At 46.5% G+C, this 17,666-nt stretch overlaps 1 protein-coding gene and 2 long non-coding RNA genes across 6 annotated transcripts in view; 2 read left to right on the forward strand and 1 right to left on the reverse strand.

Annotated features, from left to right (window-relative positions):
* Window positions 1–387: 387 nt before the first annotated feature.
* Window positions 388–14,672, reverse strand: LOC121012399 (uncharacterized). Of its 2 annotated transcripts, none has more exons than XR_005782087.1 (3): window positions 14,563–14,672; window positions 4,618–4,803; window positions 388–722 (listed from the first exon to the last, which is right to left on the reverse strand). It is a non-coding gene; the product is annotated as an uncharacterized LOC121012399 (long non-coding RNA). The 2 variants fall into 2 exon arrangements; XR_005782086.1 differs by having other exon boundaries at window positions 388–725.
* On the forward strand, window positions 4,734–8,340 carry LOC121012400 (uncharacterized). Its single transcript, XR_005782088.1, has 2 exons — window positions 4,734–5,002; window positions 7,784–8,340. It is a non-coding gene; the product is annotated as an uncharacterized LOC121012400 (long non-coding RNA).
* STK35 (serine/threonine kinase 35) overlaps window positions 13,371–17,666 on the forward strand; it is a 43,371-nt gene continuing 39,075 nt past the window's right edge. For 2 of the 3 annotated variants that reach the window (XM_040447488.1, XM_040447489.1), the window contains exons 1-2: window positions 13,371–13,711; window positions 14,302–14,899. In XM_040447488.1, the coding sequence (XP_040303422.1) occupies window positions 13,406–13,711; window positions 14,302–14,899 (904 nt within the window). In that variant the 5' untranslated portion in view covers window positions 13,371–13,405. Of the gene's footprint in view, window positions 13,712–14,188; window positions 14,227–14,301; window positions 14,900–17,666 lie in introns of those variants that run through there. The other variant, XM_040447490.1, reaches the window with a different exon arrangement.

Below are 17,666 nucleotides of genomic sequence, written 5' to 3' on the forward strand. Positions count from 1 at the left end.
CACACACACACACACACAGATACAGGAAGAGGCTATATGTAACATATATATATGAGAGAAAGGGAGATACACGCACACACACACACACACACACAGATACAGGAAGAGGCAAAATACTGCCATGATATCCTGCCATTTAAAAAATATACACGTGTAAAGAAGAAAAGAGCACATCTATATACACACACACATATACATATATATATATGCTTACCTATCTCTGGAAGGATTTGGAGAAACAGCTTGCCTGTTCAAGACAGGAATTGGAGTGGAGGTCCAGGGTGAGAAAGAAACTTACTTTTCACTGCAACATTTTTTTGTCTGTTTTTTTTTTCAACCCTCAGTATGCATTATTTATTTAAATAAATAAACATACAAACAATGCCATATGCTTTACATACTTTATCGAACTGAATAACCTAGAAGGGAAGTACTCTTACTATTTCCAAGGCACAAGGACATTCACTCATTTGGGGGAAGGATGGGGGTGGGGAGGCGGCGGAAGGAGCCTTGATCTGTAGGGTTTGCCAGTTCCCATGGGGTAACTTCTCCCACCGTGGCTAATTTCAAGCTGCCAATGGGGACAGCACCGACCAGAGCTGGGAAGACACGCATGCACACGATCAGCTCTAATGGGCCTGGAGGAACCAGTTCCAGCACATGTCTGTTGGGGATCTTGCCAAGGAAGGCACCCGTGGCTTCCTGCTTCACACCTGAAAGGGCTGCTTTTCAAGAGCAAAACAAATGTAAGTAAAATACACCACTTCAGGACCTAAGGGCAGCTTCCGGGGGTCTTGAGACATAGATGCTGGAGCATTTATTTGTAGTGTAAATAGCCTGGCTTGTTCTGCAACGGATTTGAAACAGACACCCCGAAATTAAAATTAAGCATCTGGGTTTTATAGTTGCAAATTGCTCTGCCATTCTCTTTATGAAATACTGCCACAGCCATACCAGCAGAAGGCAATAAAAGAATAATAAATTAATCAGTGTTAGCATTCTGTCAACACAGCCCCACAGACTTACCAGGGCCAGCAATCTACATTAGGAAGTTGGCGTAGAAACTTTCCCAGGGCTTTAATGGCAGAGGTGGGGGCGAGAGGACCAGACAGACTTGGATTTGCGTGGTGTCCTGGCTTTGCCGTCTGCTAGGCACCTTGGATAAGTCACCTTACCTTCTGACTCCCAGTTTGCACATGGGCTACGTGAGGACAGTGGCATCACAGATTTGAGCAGACACGTTCACCACATTTAATAGATGAGGTTAACACGTGGTGTATACTTAGAGATGAGGCAGGGTGTTCCTCCCTAAAAAATCACCCCACAGCATAAAGTGAGAGTTGTCTTCTATTTAGGATCTTATGAAGGCTCATAGAATGTTCCATGTTCCCTAGACTCTCAATTACTTGCTTTTAAACAACAAAGTATTCTTCCAGGAAGACCCATTTATAGAAGTCACCTGATGAAAGAAGTTTTTTTAAAAAAAAAAAAAAAGCAAACGGGGTGCATGGGTGCCTCAGTCTGTTAAGTGACTTTGGCTCAGGTCATGATCTCACGGTCTGTGGGTTCAAGCCCAGCATCGTGCTCTGTGCTGACAGCTCAGAGCCTAGAGCCTGCTTTGGATTCTGTGTCTCCTTCTCTCTCTGCCCCTCCCCTCACTCATGCTCTGTCTCTCAAAAATGAATAAACATTAAAAAAAATTAAAAACAATTTTTGATACATTATACTGCAGTTGGCCTCATAGCCCCTATAATGAAGCAAGCCTTATAAAATGACTTTGAAAGCAATAAATTAAATGTTAAGATGCTGTGATTGCAAACAGAAACCAATAGAACAAACAGAAAAACAATAGTGCCCTAAGATTAAGTGAATCAGGATTTCGAGATTAAAATCTTTCGGCAAGAGAATCAATAAAGGCTCAAAAAGTGCTGCATCACACACAATTTAAATAGGAGGGAAATTTATGCGATCCAGGAAGCAATCCAGGCGATTCAGAAATCATCCCCAGCAATAATAAAGATCCTGAAATATACGACCCACAGAAAGAGATGGAATAAAATCATTTTGTAGCTGTAATCATCACGGCGGGGTGTGGTACTGGCACAAAAACAGACACATAGACTGATGGAATAGAATAGAGACCCCAGAATTGGACCCACAAATGTATGGCCAACTAATCTTTGACAAAGCAGGAAAGAGGAGCCAATGGAAAAAAGTCTCTTTAGCAAATGGTGCTGGGAGAACTGGACAGCAACATGCAGAATGAAACTAGACCACTTTCTTACACCATACACAAAAATAACCTCAAAATGGTTGGAAGACCTAAATGTGAGACAGGAAACCATCAAAACCCAAGAGGAGAAAACAGGAAACAACCTCTTTGACCTCAGCCCCAGCAATTTCTTGCTCAACACGTCTCCAAAGGCATGGGAATTAAAAGCAAAAATGAACTATTGGGACCTCATCAAGATAAAAAGCTTCTACACTGCAAAGGAAACAATCAACAAAACTAAAAGGCAACCGACGGAATGGGAGAAGATATTTGCAAATGACGTATCAGATAAAGGGTTAGTATCCAAAATCAATAAAGAATTTACCAAACTTAACACCCGAAAAACAAATAATCCAGTGAAGAAATGGACAGAAGACATGAATAGACACTTCTCCAAAGAAGACATCCAGGTGGCCAGCAGACACATGAAAAGATGCTCAACGTCACCCCTCATCAGGGAAATACAAATCAAAACACACTGAGATACCACCTCACACCTGTCAGAATGGCTAAAGTTAACAACTCAGGAAACAACAGATACTGGTGAGGATGTGGAGAAACGGGAACCCTCCTGCACTGTTGGTGGGAATGCAAACTGGTGCAGCCGCTCTGGAAAACAGTATGGAGGTTCCTCAAAAAATTAAAAATAGAACGACCCTACGACCCAGCAATAGCACTACTAGGAATTTATCCAAGGGATATAGGAGTGCTGATGCATAGGGGCACATGTACCCCAGCGTTTATAGCAGCGCTTTCAACAATAACCAAATTATGGAAAGAGCCTAAATGGCCATCAACTGACGAATGGATAAAGAAGTTGTGGTTTATATATACAACGGAATACTACTTGGCAATGAGAAAGAATGAAATCTGGCCATTTGCAGCAAGGTGGATGGAACTGGAGGGTCTATGCTAAGTGAAAGAAACCGGGCAGAGAAAGATAGACATCATATGTTTTCACTCATATGTGGAACTTGAGAAACCTAACAGAAGACCATGGGGGAAGGGGAAAAATAAGTACAAACGGAGAGAGATGGAGGCAAGCCATAAGATACTCTTAAATACAGAGAACAAACTGAGGGTTGATGGGGGCATAGGGGAGAGGGGAAAATGGATGATGGGCATTGAGGAGGGCACGTGTTGGGATGAGCACTGGGTGTTGCATGTAAGTGATGAATGATTCACTTTGGGGGGAATCTAGCCCCAAAATCAAGAGCACACTGTATACACTGTATGTTAGCCAGCTTGAGAGTAAATTATATTTAAAAAAAAAAATGATTGCGTAAAATGTGAGAGTGAAAAAAAACCCAGTACGTCTCAATTAACATATTATTTCTTAATATATATTTAAATATTATTTAAATAATATATTAATAAACTTGAAAGTACGTGCATACCTAAAATAATAAATTAAATATCGCACATGGACATTTGATTATTTCATCTACGGCCTTAAGAATTTATGTATGCGGGGCGCCTGGGTGGCGCAGTCGGTTAAGCGTCTGACTTCAGCCAGGTCACGATCTCGCGGTCCGTGAGTTCGAGCCCCGCGTCAGGCTCTGGGCTGATGGCTCGGAGCCTGGAGCCTGTTTCCGATTCTGTGTCTCCCTCTCTCTCTGCCCCTCCCCCGTTCATGCTCTGTCTCTGTCTGTCCCATAAATAAATAAAAACGTTGAAAAAAAAATTTAAAAAGAAAAAAAAAAGAATTTATGTATGCAAGGAGCACCTGGGTGGTTCAGTGGGGTTATTTAGCGTCCGGCTCCTGATTTCAGCTCAGGTCATGAGCTCACAGTTCGTGGGATCAAGCCCTGTGTTAGGAACACATCTGTCAGCACAGAGCCTGCTTGGAATTGTCCCTCTCCCTCCCTTTCTGCCCCTCCCCCACTCATGCCCACATGTACATTTGCTCTCTCTCGAAATAAATAAATAAACTTAAAAAAAAGGAATTTGTATATTCAAGTTGACCCCCCAAATAGTTTCTTTTTTGCAATCTTCTCGCTGTGAAAAATGGGAGGGTCGCCTTATATTTACAACTACTAAATACTGAGGTAAGAATGTGCAAGCACTGAAAACTCAACATAGCTCTGCGTGATCTGCAACAAGAACTATTACGGTTGTTAATACTATTTTTATTCTGAATGTTCCACCACCAGCTGGGATCTTTGGCGGTGCTCCTCAAAGCACTCACCTGGACTGAAATTCCCCAAGCTACTTCCTAGCTGTGTGATCTTGGGCAAGTTGCCTAACCTCTCTGTGCCTCATCCGTAAACTAGAGATCATAAAAGTATCTCCCGTGGTTAGAACTTCAACCAATCAGTATATGTAAGAAGTGTTTGAACCAGTACCTGGTAAGTGTTTCTTAAATGTTAGTTGTTACCATGACGTTCAGCAACGGAGAACTCTATTGAGGAACATGGCAGCTTTCTTCACAATGCAGCGAGATTTCGTCATCAACAGGGAACCCGTCTTGCTCATCAGGATTCCCAACTCACACACAGGCAGAGCTGTAGACCGGAATTGGTGGAACCACTCTGGAAAACAGGACAAAGATTCCTCACAAAATTCAATATAGACCTACCATAGGATCCAGCAATTCCATTTCTGTGTGTTGATCTGAACAAAATGGAAACACTAACCGGAAAAGATACGTGCACCCCTAGGTTCATGGCACCATTATTTACAACAGCCACAAGATAGAAACAACCTAAGCGTCCGTCAGTGGATAAACTGGTAAAGAGAATGTGATACATGTATAGGAATATCACTCAGTCGTAAAAAAAGAAGGAGATCTTGCCATTTGTGGCAACGGGGATGGACTTTGAGAGCATTATGGGAAGTGAAAGAGGCCAGACTAAGACAAATACTGTATAATCTCACTTATATGCAGACCCTACGAAAAGAAACAAAACAAAACAAAAACAAAAACAAAAAATATTCCAACAACCCAAGCTGTCAGTTACAGAGGACAAATTAGTGGTCACTTTCAGAAGCAGGGGGTGGGGGAAACTGGTAAAGGGGGTCAAAGGTACAATTTGAAGTTAGAAAATAACATGGGGGTGTAATATACAGGATGGTGACTATAGTTAATGATAGTCTGTTGCATATTTGAAAGTCGGTAAGAAAGGAGATCTTCAAAGTTCTCATCACAGGGGCGCCTGCGTGGCTCAGTCGGTTAAGTGACCCACTCTTGATTTCAGCTCAGCGATCAACTCTTGATTTGATCTCGTGGTTCGTGAGTTCCAGCCCTGAGTGGGGTTCCTCGTCCTCACTGACAGTGCAGAGACTGCTTGGGATTCTCTCTCCCCCCCCCTGCATCTCTCTCTCTCTCTCTCTCTCTCTCTCTCTCTCTCTCTCTCTCAAAATAAGTAAACTTAAAACTGTTATTTAAAAAAAGTTCTCATCGGGGCACCTGGGTGGCTCAGTCGGTTAAGCGGCCGACTTCGGCTCAAGTCATGATCTTACGGTCGGTGAGTTCGAGCCCCGCGTCGGGCTCTGTGCTGACAGCTCAGAGCCTGGAGCCTGTTTCAGATTCTGTGTCTCCCTCTTTCTCTGACCCTCTCCTGTTCATGATCTCTCTCTCTCTCTGTCTCAAAAATAAATAAATGTTAAAAAAATTTTTTAAGAAGTTCTCATCACAAGAAAAATAATTGTGTAACCATGTGTGGTGATAGATATTAACTAGACTTACTGAGGTGATCATTTCGTAATACACGCAAATAGTGAATCCTTATGTTTTACCCCTGAAACTAATATGTTATGTGTCAGTTACACCTCCATTAAAGAAGAAAAAAAAAAAAAAGCCTAGACTGGATATTTCTTTACGTCCCTACAGTGAGTTCTTCACAACAGGAACTGAATTTTATTCATCTCAGTCCCCAAATGACAAACAGTAGGTGCTTAATCAGTATTCATTGAGCAAGTGAGAATGAGGTGCAGTCTACATTACTGCATGTTATTTTTCATTGAATTGTATTGTTTTTTTTCACATCTATAAAAAAGGACTTAAAAATTAATCCCAAAAAGGCATACATTAAAAGTTCAAATCATACAAAAATGTTGAGAGTAGAAGGACCACCTGGAGAGAATGCTTCTCGGCATCTAGAGTATTCTTTATCAAAATGTTTCCTTTATGTATGCATAATCTAACATGTAAGTACCAAGGCTATATCATGTACTGGTTTAAGACCACGAGCTTTGGAATCAGATATGCTGGGGTTTAAAATCAGGCTTTACCTTGGGGCACCTGGGTGGCTCAGTCAGTTAAGCGTCTGACTACAGCTCAGGTCATGATCTCACAGCTTGTGAGTTCAAGCCCAGCATTGGGCTCTATGCTGACAGCTCGGAGGCTGGAGACTGCTTCGGAGTCTGTGTCTCCCTCTCTCTCTCTGCCCCTCCTCTGCGCTCTCTCTCTCTCTCTCTCTCTCTCTCTCTCTCTCAAAAAATAAATAAACATTTAAAAAATTTTTTTTAAAAATCAAGCTCCACCTTTTTAGTGGCATGGTCTTGAGAAAGTCACATAACCGCCCCGTGCCTCATGTTCTATGGAAAATGAAGATAATGAAACCTACCCTATAGGCTTAATAGCCTATAAGTCTAAATAGAGCACTTAGGATAGCAACAAATACAGATAAACAACTCGGTGAAGGTTAGTGATTACGTACATACATATATTTAAACAAAATTTGAAGTCACACTATAGATCCTAGTTTACATTTGCTTTTTTTAATGTAACAATATGTTGCAAACACTTGTTCTGTGGTAGTACATACGGGAGCCAATTCCTTCTTTCTGATGCCTACATTATATTCAAAAGTGTATATAAGTAATCTCCTGTCTCTGCCACCTGAGTATTTCTAATATTTTACCATTACAAACAACCACAATAAAAATCCCCATTGCCTATATATTGCTTTATCCTTGGGTATTTCTATAGGATAAGTTCTAGAAATGGGATCGCTGGATCCAAGTGTATGAATTTTTAACTATATTAATAAACAATGAGTTATCAAATTGCCTCCCCCAAAGGCTGTATCCTTTACACTTTGATCAACGAGTGTACTTTGTTGCCTTGTGCCTGTGGATGTTTTAACCGGGTTCCCCCAACCATTTATTTGGACCGTCCCAGTAGTTAACCAGAATCAGGGACTTCGCCCTGTTACTTCTGCATTATATTCCCTCATCTTTCCAAAAATCATAAACAACTCCTAAGAACCTAGCAACCAGTGTTCTGCAGACACACAGCCTGACAAAGAATGTTTACGCTATTCTCAGACGGGAGAAGAGAAAAGGTTGGAATTTCTGAGCCTCTTCTGCGGCCAATAGGAAGACCATTCGAAATTACAACAATCCATTAAGTTTGGGAAACAGGTGCCTGTAACTGTTTCCATCTTTATTTTCCGTGACTCGGACCCTCTTTGTCGAGTCGTACTGGAGATGCGATGTCTCCAGTGCAGCGTCCCCAGGGTGTGATCTGAGTACCTAACTTACTTGTAGCTCTTCTGATGCTTTTAGGTAATACCAGGACGACAGGTGGATGTCAGAGCCAGAAGCTGAACAGCGCCACCAAGCTGACAGGCTGCTTCAGTGGTAGCTAAATCCCATGCCCATGTTTATTTTTAATTTCATTTTAATCCAAGCAGTAAATATATATAATGTTGAAGAGTTAGTTGCTACTGCAAACTGGACCCTACGACAAGGCTTATAAAAAGAACCTCCCGTGCTACCCCCAGTCACAGCCATGAAGCAATAACTCATTCTGTAGTTATCTCTTCAAACCTGATTATGGGGTCACTTCCAAGATCTTTTCATTTTAGGCTTTTTGTATTGATCTGCAGCTACGGAGGAAAAGAATTTCGTTTTCCTCTCTCTCGCTCTCTCTCACTCTCTCTTTCTCTACACACACACACACACACACACACACACACACACACACCCTCTCCAATTTTCCCCAAATAATTACATCATAATTTTTGGTTAAATCAATGTGCTGTTTTCACATTATAATGGCAATGTAATATTATCTCCAGCTAAGTGTTGATGCTTATGATAATTACAACGTTTTTCTTATGGATTGCTTTTGTTTTCTTGGCTTTAATAATCACTGTGTGTCCTATTTGCTTAGTTTTCTCTATAACAGCTCCAATCCATCTCCAACTTCTTTGCCAGAACTCTAATCCTTTATAATTGTCTCAGCTTTGTGCTCAGTCTAGGGGCAGCGTAATGTAATGTGGTTCTTCACGTGTGTCCCTGGACCAGCAACAGGAACAGCATCACCTGGGACCTAGCTAGAGATGCAAATTACCAAGCCCTACCCAAGACGTACTGACGAGCCACCACTCTGGGGCTGGGGCCCAGCAATCTGGCTTTTTGACCAGGCCCTCCACCTCCAAGGGATGCCGACGCGCACTCACGCTCGAGAGCACCAGGACAATGGTTACGAGTTCGGATACCCAAACCCAAGGCCACTGGGGTTCGGATCCCAACTATTGCACCCGTTTGTGATGGAACAGCTTCCACGGCCCAATCTTCCCATCCATAAAATGGGGCCAAAGCGTCCCTCCCACATAGCTGGGCAGCATAACCAGCTTCAGCATTGCTTTTTTCCTTTTGAGATGGAGCGCAAGCAGGGAGGGGCAGAGAGAGACAGAGAGAGAGAATCCCAAACAGGCTCCGTGCTTTTGTCAGCACAGAACGCCATGTGGGGCTTGAACTCACGAACTGTGAGATCATGACCTGAGCCTAAATCAAGGGTTTCTTGCAGACACCCCTCCTGGAGCCCAGTAGAACCAGTTCCATTATGGGAGGGGAATGCAAGCCAGCTGCAAAGCCTCCCCCAGTCTTCCAGGGTCTCCTGCTCAGAACCAGCCCTCCTCTGAGCACCCACCTCAAGCCTCTGTCTGTCAGCACCTCCAAAGTGAAGCCCCCTCCGGCACCCCTGCAGGAGCCTCTCCTCTTTTTAATGCCTCCCATCCTCCCCTCCCCCTACTACAGCCACCATTTCACACTGTTCTCTGCCTCTGCTGCCTGGCCCTACCCTCCCTCCGCTTCCCCCTTCCCTCCTAGCCCAACAGAGCCAGCTCTCCCCCTTCCCCACCATTCCTTCCACACCCCTCCACTCCACCCAACTCTCCCCTCCAGGGCCAGAGCTCTCCACTGTCCCAGGGAGTCACCCCTAGGGTGGCCCCTGGGGCGTTCTCCTCCCCCTGAAATACTGCAGGATGGGCAGGAGCATCAGCACTCTGCCTCCTCCCCCTGGGCAGTACTCAGAGTAACCACCTGTGAGAGCCTCAGCTCTCCCCTCCCGCTCCCTCGCTTTCCTTGAGGTTCCGCATATCACAAAGGGTCAATAAATCCCAAGTCCTCATAGGGCCCATGCATCCCTGCCTCACGACCCACCTACCACATCTCTCTCTCTCCATTTCCGGTTTCTCCTGCCCCGTTCCCTGCGTTCCAGCCACGCTGGCCTCCTTTGCACCTGTTGTTTCCCTGGGACACAAATGGTCTTCCAATAGATACGCATTTGGTGGATTCTATCAGGTCTCTGCTCAACGGGCACCTCCTTAAAGAGGGTTTCCCAAGCCGCCATTCGAATATAGCACCTGCTTGGAGCGCCTGGGTAGCTCAGCCGGTTGAGCCTCTGACTTCGGCTCAGGTCATGATCTCCCGGTTCATGGGTTCGAGCCCCGCATCCGGCTCTGTGCTGACAGCTCAGAGTCTGGAGCCTGCCTTGGGTTGTCTCCCTTTCTCTGTCCCTCCCCTGCTTGCACTCTCTCTCTTTCGCTCTCAAAAATAAATAAAACATTCAAATAAACAAACAAACAAACAAAATAAAAAGGCTCAGTTGGGAAACTAGCTGGAAGAAAGACTCCATTGGCCTTGTTCAGTTTCTGGGGCCAGGAACAGCACGAACAGGGCCAGCCCTGCCTCAGCACTACACAGCCTTCGGTCCTGAGAAGTGCTAAGTAAGGACACTGGTGTTCATGGCCTGGCGGGATTTGGGTTTGTGTATTCACCTTTTAAACCAACTTCATTGCCATATAATTTACATCCCACAAAAGTCCATCACCCAGAAAATTCCCTTGCGCCCCTCAGCAGTCCAACTCCCACCCCGAGGATAACCACCGATAGGTTTTCTGCTGCAGTGGATCAGCGTTGCTTGCCCGTATATTAATGGAATCATCTAGCGTACTCTTTTTAATTCATTTTTTTTTTTACGGCTTTAATGGGGTTAAGCTGTAAAACTGATGTACAAAAAACCGCACTTATTCAAAGTGTACAATTTGAAGTGATGTTAACATATCCCTCCCCTGAAACTACCACAAGATAACCTCTTTTTTTTTAATTTTTTTAATGTTTATTTTTTTAAATGTTTATTCATTTTTTTAAATTTTCTTAACTTTTTTTTTTTAACGTTTATTTATTATTGAGAGACAGAGACAGAGCATGAGCAGGGGAGGGGCTGAGAGACAGGGAGACACAGAATCCGAAGCAGGCTCCAGGCTCTGAGGTGTCAGCACAGAGCCCGACGCGGGGCTCAAACTCACAAACCGTGAGATCATGACCTGAGCCGAAGTCGGACGCCCAACCGACTGAGCCACCCAGGTGCCCCTAATGCTTATTTATTTTTGAGAGTGAGACAGAGCGTTGAGCCAGGGAAAGAGAGAGAGAGGGAGACACAGAATCTGAAGCAGGCTCCAGACTCTGAGCTGTCAGCCCAGAGCCTGACGTGGGGCTCAAACTCACAGACAGCGAGATCATGACCCGAGCTGAAGTGGAAAAGTTAACCAACTGAGCCACCCAGGTGCCTCTACCACAAGATAATTTCAAGAAAATAAACATATCCATCACCCCCAAAAGTTTCCTCGTGTACCTCCCTCCCCACCCCAACTACGAATCTGCTGTCACTGTACATTAGTTTGCATTTTCAAGAACCATATACAGAATCATGCAGTATGTATTCTTTTGTGCCTGGCATCTTTCACTCAGCATAATTATTCTAATTCATGCATGTTGTTATATCAATACTTCAGGCCTCCCCACCGCCCCGCCCCCACCCCCAGCAGCATCTCATGGTATAGGAAGACCACAGTCTAGTCATCCATTGACTTACTGATGAACATTAGAGTGTTTTCTAGTTTGGGACTCTTATGGCAAAAGCCACTATAAACATTTTTATGAAAGTGCATTTGTGAACATAAACTCTCGTGTATCTTGGGTAAATGCCTAGGCATGAAGTTGCTGGGCCATCGGGTAGATCTGTATTCAACTTCCTAAGAAATTGCCGAACTTTTTTTTCCCCCAAAGTGGCTGTACCACTTTACACACCAACTGGCTAAAGTTGAACATCAAGCTTGTTCCTTCCTGTCTTTGGGCTTCTATACTTTTTCCTTCTTCCTTAAATGCCTTACCATTAGTTTTTAGCATGGCTGATTTCAGGTCTGCCCCCTAAATTCATACGCTGAACTTTGATATTAGTTGACACTAATATCACTAATATTGCGACAAACCAATGTCCTGTGCCTTCTGATGTGACACTCAGGACACAACTTTCTTTCAGTGGCATTCCTGCCAAAAATGCATAATCTGAATCTAATCATGAGAACATATCAGACAAATACAAATCAAGGACATCTACAAAACAACTCCCCAGTACTCTTCAAAAATGTCAAAGTCATGAAAGACAAAGAAAGGCTGAGTAATTGACTGCTTCTCCAGATTAAAGGAAACTAAAAAGAAGGAACAACTAAAGGAAACCTGTGATCCTGAATTGGATCCGGGGGAATGGCTACATTATTGGGCCAATTGGCAAAATTTAAATATTAAAGGGGTGTTAAAAGAATCATACCATTGTTGAAATTCCTGATTTTGATAATTATACAGAGATTACGCAAGAGAATGTCCATGTTTCTAGGAAATATACACAGAAGTATGTGGGAGAAAGAGGCATAATGTCTGAAACCCACTCTAAAATGATTTGTGGGGGAAAAAAGTGTATGTGCATATTATACACACATACACAGGAGAGAATATGGTAATGCAAATGTAGCAAAATATAACAATTTGTTATTCTGGTTAAAAGTATATGAGAATTCTTTACTATTCTTGCAATTTACATGTAAATTTGAAATCCCCCGCCCACACACACACACAATTAGTCTTTTCGATGGATGCCCACATTATCAGAAGTGGCCTATTCCCAAACCCAAGGCACTCTTTCACATTCTCCATCATACTTACCAATGTCAAAAATTATTCTATTGTTTAGTTAATAATATCTAACATTTACTGCGTGTAAGGCCCTGTCCTGTTGTTTTAACTGTATAACTACAGTGATTCCTCCAACTACGGTTCCTCCCATCTTACAGATGAGAACTAAAGACACAAGAAAGTTAATTAACTTGCACAAGGTCACCCACATCGTTTGTCTCCCCCAGGGGCCTAGAACCTCAACTAAGGTAGAGATTGACTTGTTCACTGCTCTTTCCGCAGCGACTTACAACAGTGCCTAGCACATTACAGGAGTTCAATTAATACAGGTTCAGCTTAAAAATAACGAGCACCTACTAGGCACTGGAGTACAAAGCAGTGAACAAACTAGCACTTTCAGCCTTGCATCCTATTAGCCACCTTATATATATTTTGCTACTCTTAATACATGCATTGAAATTATATATATTTCATTTGGCGCTATCAACATTGGCAAGGTAAGGTCCAATCACCCATTTTGCAGAACAGAAAACTGAGGCACGGAACGGGCCCATGATTTACCCAGAATCAAGGGGCTATGGGGGGCAGGGTGTAGATTCCAACCCAGGCCGGGCGGTTCCCAGGCACTACCTATGAATCAATCAAACCGACCAATCCAATCAACCAATCAGTATTTATTAGGCGCCTACTGAGCGCAGCCCCACTTCACCAAGCGAGGGCGAGGAGGGAGGGGGCTGCGGCGCGCAGCCGGCCGCGGAGGCTAGGAGGACGCAGCGGATCGCGGAATTTGGCGCCTATTTTTTGTCGGCTGGGTGTTCTCGCCTGTGATTGGGCCCCGGCGCGGCGTGCCCGGTGCGCCTGGCTGCGGCTGCTCTGTCGACCTTGGCAAGACCCAGGCGGCGCGGTACTCGACCGGCCTCCCGGGGGATGGGCCACCAAGAGCCCCCGCTGGCCCGAGTACGGGCGGGAGGTGCGGCTTATATAAACAGGTTATGTAAAGGGCTCAGCTGGCGCGAACACGTGGAGAGCCGCGGGAGCCCGGACACCCGGTTCTCCCCCGCCAGCGCCGCTGCCACCCCCCGCGCGGCAGCAGGCTTCGGAACACACTCGGCCCGGGCCGCCGCCTCTGGCGCCGCTCTGTACAGGAGGCAGCCCTGGCCGGGAGCGGACCATCCCCAGCCCGGGACGCCAGGGGGGAAACGGGCCGCCCGGAAGTGGAGGGGCGCCGGCCAGGTAAGGGCGCAGTCTGCGGAGTCACAGCAGGCGCCGAGGCTGGAGGCACCCCCATCACCTCGGGCGCTTGGGGAGGGCAATCGGGCCCCCAGTTTGGCGGGCTCAGGGACGCGGAATTTTTAACCCAACCCGCCGCCCTCGGGGACTTGGGTCGGTCCGCCGGGCTCGGCTCTGGCTTAATTCAATGGACTGTTTACACCCGGGAGAACCTAAAGCGGGATGCGGGGAGGGGCATCCCAGAGGAGACCAGGCAGGGAAGAAGATTTCCACAGTCAGAATTGCTTCTTAAGGCAATTTTCTTAAATTGTAAAGACTGCTGGTCCTTGTTTTTTCTGTTTTTAGGCGACAGTTTAGCTGAGAAGACGGGGATGTTTTGCTTTTCTTTCCGGTTCCCCCTCTGAGCCACAGTCTAGTGGTTTCGTCTTTCCCGCTTTCCCCTCCCCTCCCCTGTTCAGTCATCAGCGGCAGCTTCCGTCTTAAAGGGGCCGCGGCGGCCGGAGGAGGAGAAGGAGGAGGTGGGACGCCCTGCGGCCTGCGCTCCTAGCCTCCCTGCTTCGGCCTAGTTGGTTAACCAATCCTTTCGTCCGCAGGTCACAATCCAAGGTCCCGCTCCTCCACGTCCCGGGGCCGGACGGAGGGATGAGGCAGGGGGGACCCGGGCAGCGCCGTTGCTGCTCCCCCCGCCGCCCGCAGCCATGGAAACGGGGGAGGAGGACGGCGCCCGCAGAGGTACACAAAGCCCCGAGCGGAAAAGGCGAAGCCCTGTGCCGCGGGCGCCCAGCGCGAAGCTGAGGCCGGCAGCGGCCCAGGCCATGGATCCGGTGGCAGCCGAGGCCCCGGGCGAGGCCTACCTGGCGCGGCGGCGGCCAGAGGGCGGCGGCGGGTCGGCGCGGCCGCGGTACAGCCTGTTGGCAGAGATCGGGCGCGGCAGCTACGGCGTGGTTTACGAGGCAGTGGCCGGGCGCAGCGGGGCCCGGGTGGCGGTCAAGAAGATCCGCTGCGACGCCCCCGAGAACGTGGAGCTGGCGCTGGCCGAATTCTGGGCCCTGACCAGCCTCAAACGGCGCCACCAGAACGTCGTGCAGTTTGAGGAGTGCGTCCTGCAGCGCAACGGGCTAGCCCAGCGCATGAGCCACGGCAACAAGAGCTCGCAGCTTTACCTGCGCCTGGTGGAGACCTCGCTCAAAGGTAGGAGCGCCGCCGGCTGCCCCGCCCCCATGGGGCCTGGACCCGCTCCCCTGGATGGCTCGGCCCCGGCTGACCCCTAGACCCGTAGGCCCTGGTCCTGGTCCTGTCACCCTGGGCCCAGACACACCCTCCTTCCCAGGGCCCAGGCATTTGGGCCCTCTTCTCCTCTCAGGACCCGGGATCAGCCCCTGGTGCACACGTTAGCTGGTATTTTCGTAAAAAGGGCCCCTTAAGTGCTGACTATTATCTTAGTGCTCAATAAAGGCGAACTGTTATTAAACTTCTAGCACTTGGAAGTTCCACAGGGCCAGAAGGGGATTGGGTTCAGAGTTGGTGCAAGAACTTCACAGCCCCCTCTCTAGGGCCTCTTCTCTTTCCCTCCCAAAGCAAACAAAAAGAACTTTACTGGACCCACCCACACCTCCTCCCTGTCTGGTTCCAAATGTCCTGACACCCTCCAGCTCCACTCCCAAACTCTTAACTTTCTAGTGTTCCATTTTCCTTGGGGACCCCCCAGCCCATCCCAGGACAGTCAAACACACTGGTGGGTTTCCCTGGCTAAGTCCTCTGGGTCCTGCAGAATAATAACCCCCCTCCCTGGAGGGCCTAGAGCTGTCACCTAACTTGTAACACCTTTTTCCTCCTTTCCTCTGTTTTACATACTTAATCTTTTTCTTAACTCCCTAAGACTGGCTGTCTTGGGTATTTTTCTTCATAGTGAAGATGGGGCCCCAGGGAGGCAAAGGAACTTTGCAGTCATGGGAGGGCTAATCCTAATTTTTGGGTTTTAGCTGCTGTTAGGGCGTGAGTTCATGCTGAGTGTTCAGGTTTGTTCAGACTACAAGTAGCCAAGAATCTCTTCAGAGAGGAGAGGGCAGCTGGGCTAGAAAGGTCTTAGGAGACCTTCTCAAGGGAGAGGTCACCAATCTGAGTCCTAGCTAGGTCCTAGACTTTGGGTAATTAAAAAAAATTTTTTTTTCAACGTTTATTTATTTTGGGGACAGAGAGAGACAGAGCATGAACGGGGAAGGGGCAGAGAGAGAGGGAGACACAGAATGGGAAGCAGGCTCCAGGCTCTGAGCCATCAGCCCAGAGCCCGACGCGGGGCTCGAACTCACGGACCGGGAGATCGTGACCTGGCTGAAGCCGGACGCTTAACCGACTGCGCCACCCAGGCGCCCCTAGACTTTGGGTAATTTTAAAGGTAAACCCTTTCCTCTCTCTATAAATGAAGAAACTAAGGATTAGAGGTGAACAAATAGAAGTTGATGAGGTTAATCAGCTTGTACAGGAAAGTTGGGTTTCTTTACAGTTTTTCAGAGCTTAAGTGACAGTGAACCCAGATGTGTCTTGATTCAAGGCCTAGATTCTTTGAAATGGGTAACGATGCCCTCACTTCCCCCAGAGAAAAAGGTGGAAGTGACCTTTAAGAATGGGTAGGATTTGGGGTGGGGCTGGATAGCGCATTTTATTTGAAGCTTTTGCCTGATTTTAATCTCCTACAGCCCATCCCCAGAGAACTCTGTCCCATTTCAGTTGTTTGACAGTGGGTTGAGGGACATGATCTGTATCACCTGGGGTCCTATTTTTCAAAACAGGTTTTCACTTTTTATGCCCAGCCCTGCCTCCCACCTTAAAAAGCCCACCCTGTCTCCCCAGGGTAAAGACATTTGTTTTGAAAAGACTTTCCAGGAGATTTGAGCTTACCTGTGTTCTGCTCCCTCTTCGCTTCCGTTCTGAGGCTGTCTTCTCCCCTGGATAGTCTGGATTTCCATAATACAGGACTGCCTTGGGATGTGGGATTTCACACTTTGCCAGCGGTCCCCTTCTACCCTCAGTTCAGCGACGCCAGTCTCGAAGTTTCCACCTGGGTGTGGAGTCTTGACTTCCTCTCCTTGCCTATAGATACTGTTCGAATTCTCTCGCATGTCGGATTTGTCAAAACTCCATGGTAAACGGCCGCAGCCTAGTCTGGTGGTTAATACCATAGGCTTTGGCGTTAGGCTCGCTTTCAGTCCTGGCTTGTCTGAACTCACTACATGAGACCTACAACAAGTTGTTTAAAACCTGTGGGGAGCATTCCTCTATCCGTAAGATAAGTGTGCCTATGTCCTGAAGCTTGCGGTGCACTCTGGGAATGTCCCTAAGTGCTCAGGTCAGGAGGAACTAGCAGCCTCAGCAAGTTCAGTCCACACTTTGAATTCTCTGTCATCATCCCTCTTGAGATTCACTGTGTTCATGTTCAAGTTTCTGAAAAACTTGTCTGACCATGGAACCCATCCTGTTGTTTGCGTTGTCCATAACACCAGGTGGAGGGAAAAACTGGTATCTTCTACCTCTTTGTGTGAATTAAAACCGGTCTAGAGAAAGGAAATTAATTTTGCTTTAGGGCACACACTTTAATTGTCCCTTTCAGTTGTAGGGAGTCTTCTATAAAGTGTGGGAGCCTCTACTGTGGGTCGGGCAACCCTCTGGGCTCAGAGCAATAAAGGAAATGTAGACAACCTAGCTGTTGAAACTAACATTGACATTTACATGTCAAATGTAAATTTAGCAAGCTGTAAATAGGCATTGTTTTCTGCTATTAGTATTAAAGTAAAGAACAAAAAGGCCCACTTTACTCTAAGTTAAGCTTTCCTTGCCTTCAGCTTCCAAAATTTGCAGTCTTAAACTGCCCTGGGGCGCTGCAGTATGCTGTTATCACTCAGAAATGTCCGAGCTGGAAGGAATCTTACAGATAATCTGGTTCAACCCTGTCATTAAACAA

This window comes from Herpailurus yagouaroundi, unplaced genomic scaffold (genome assembly GCF_014898765.1).
Source record: "Herpailurus yagouaroundi ecotype Mexico unplaced genomic scaffold, PumYag 196, whole genome shotgun sequence".
In the NCBI taxonomy this organism is placed as follows: Eukaryota; Metazoa; Chordata; class Mammalia; order Carnivora; family Felidae; genus Herpailurus; species Herpailurus yagouaroundi.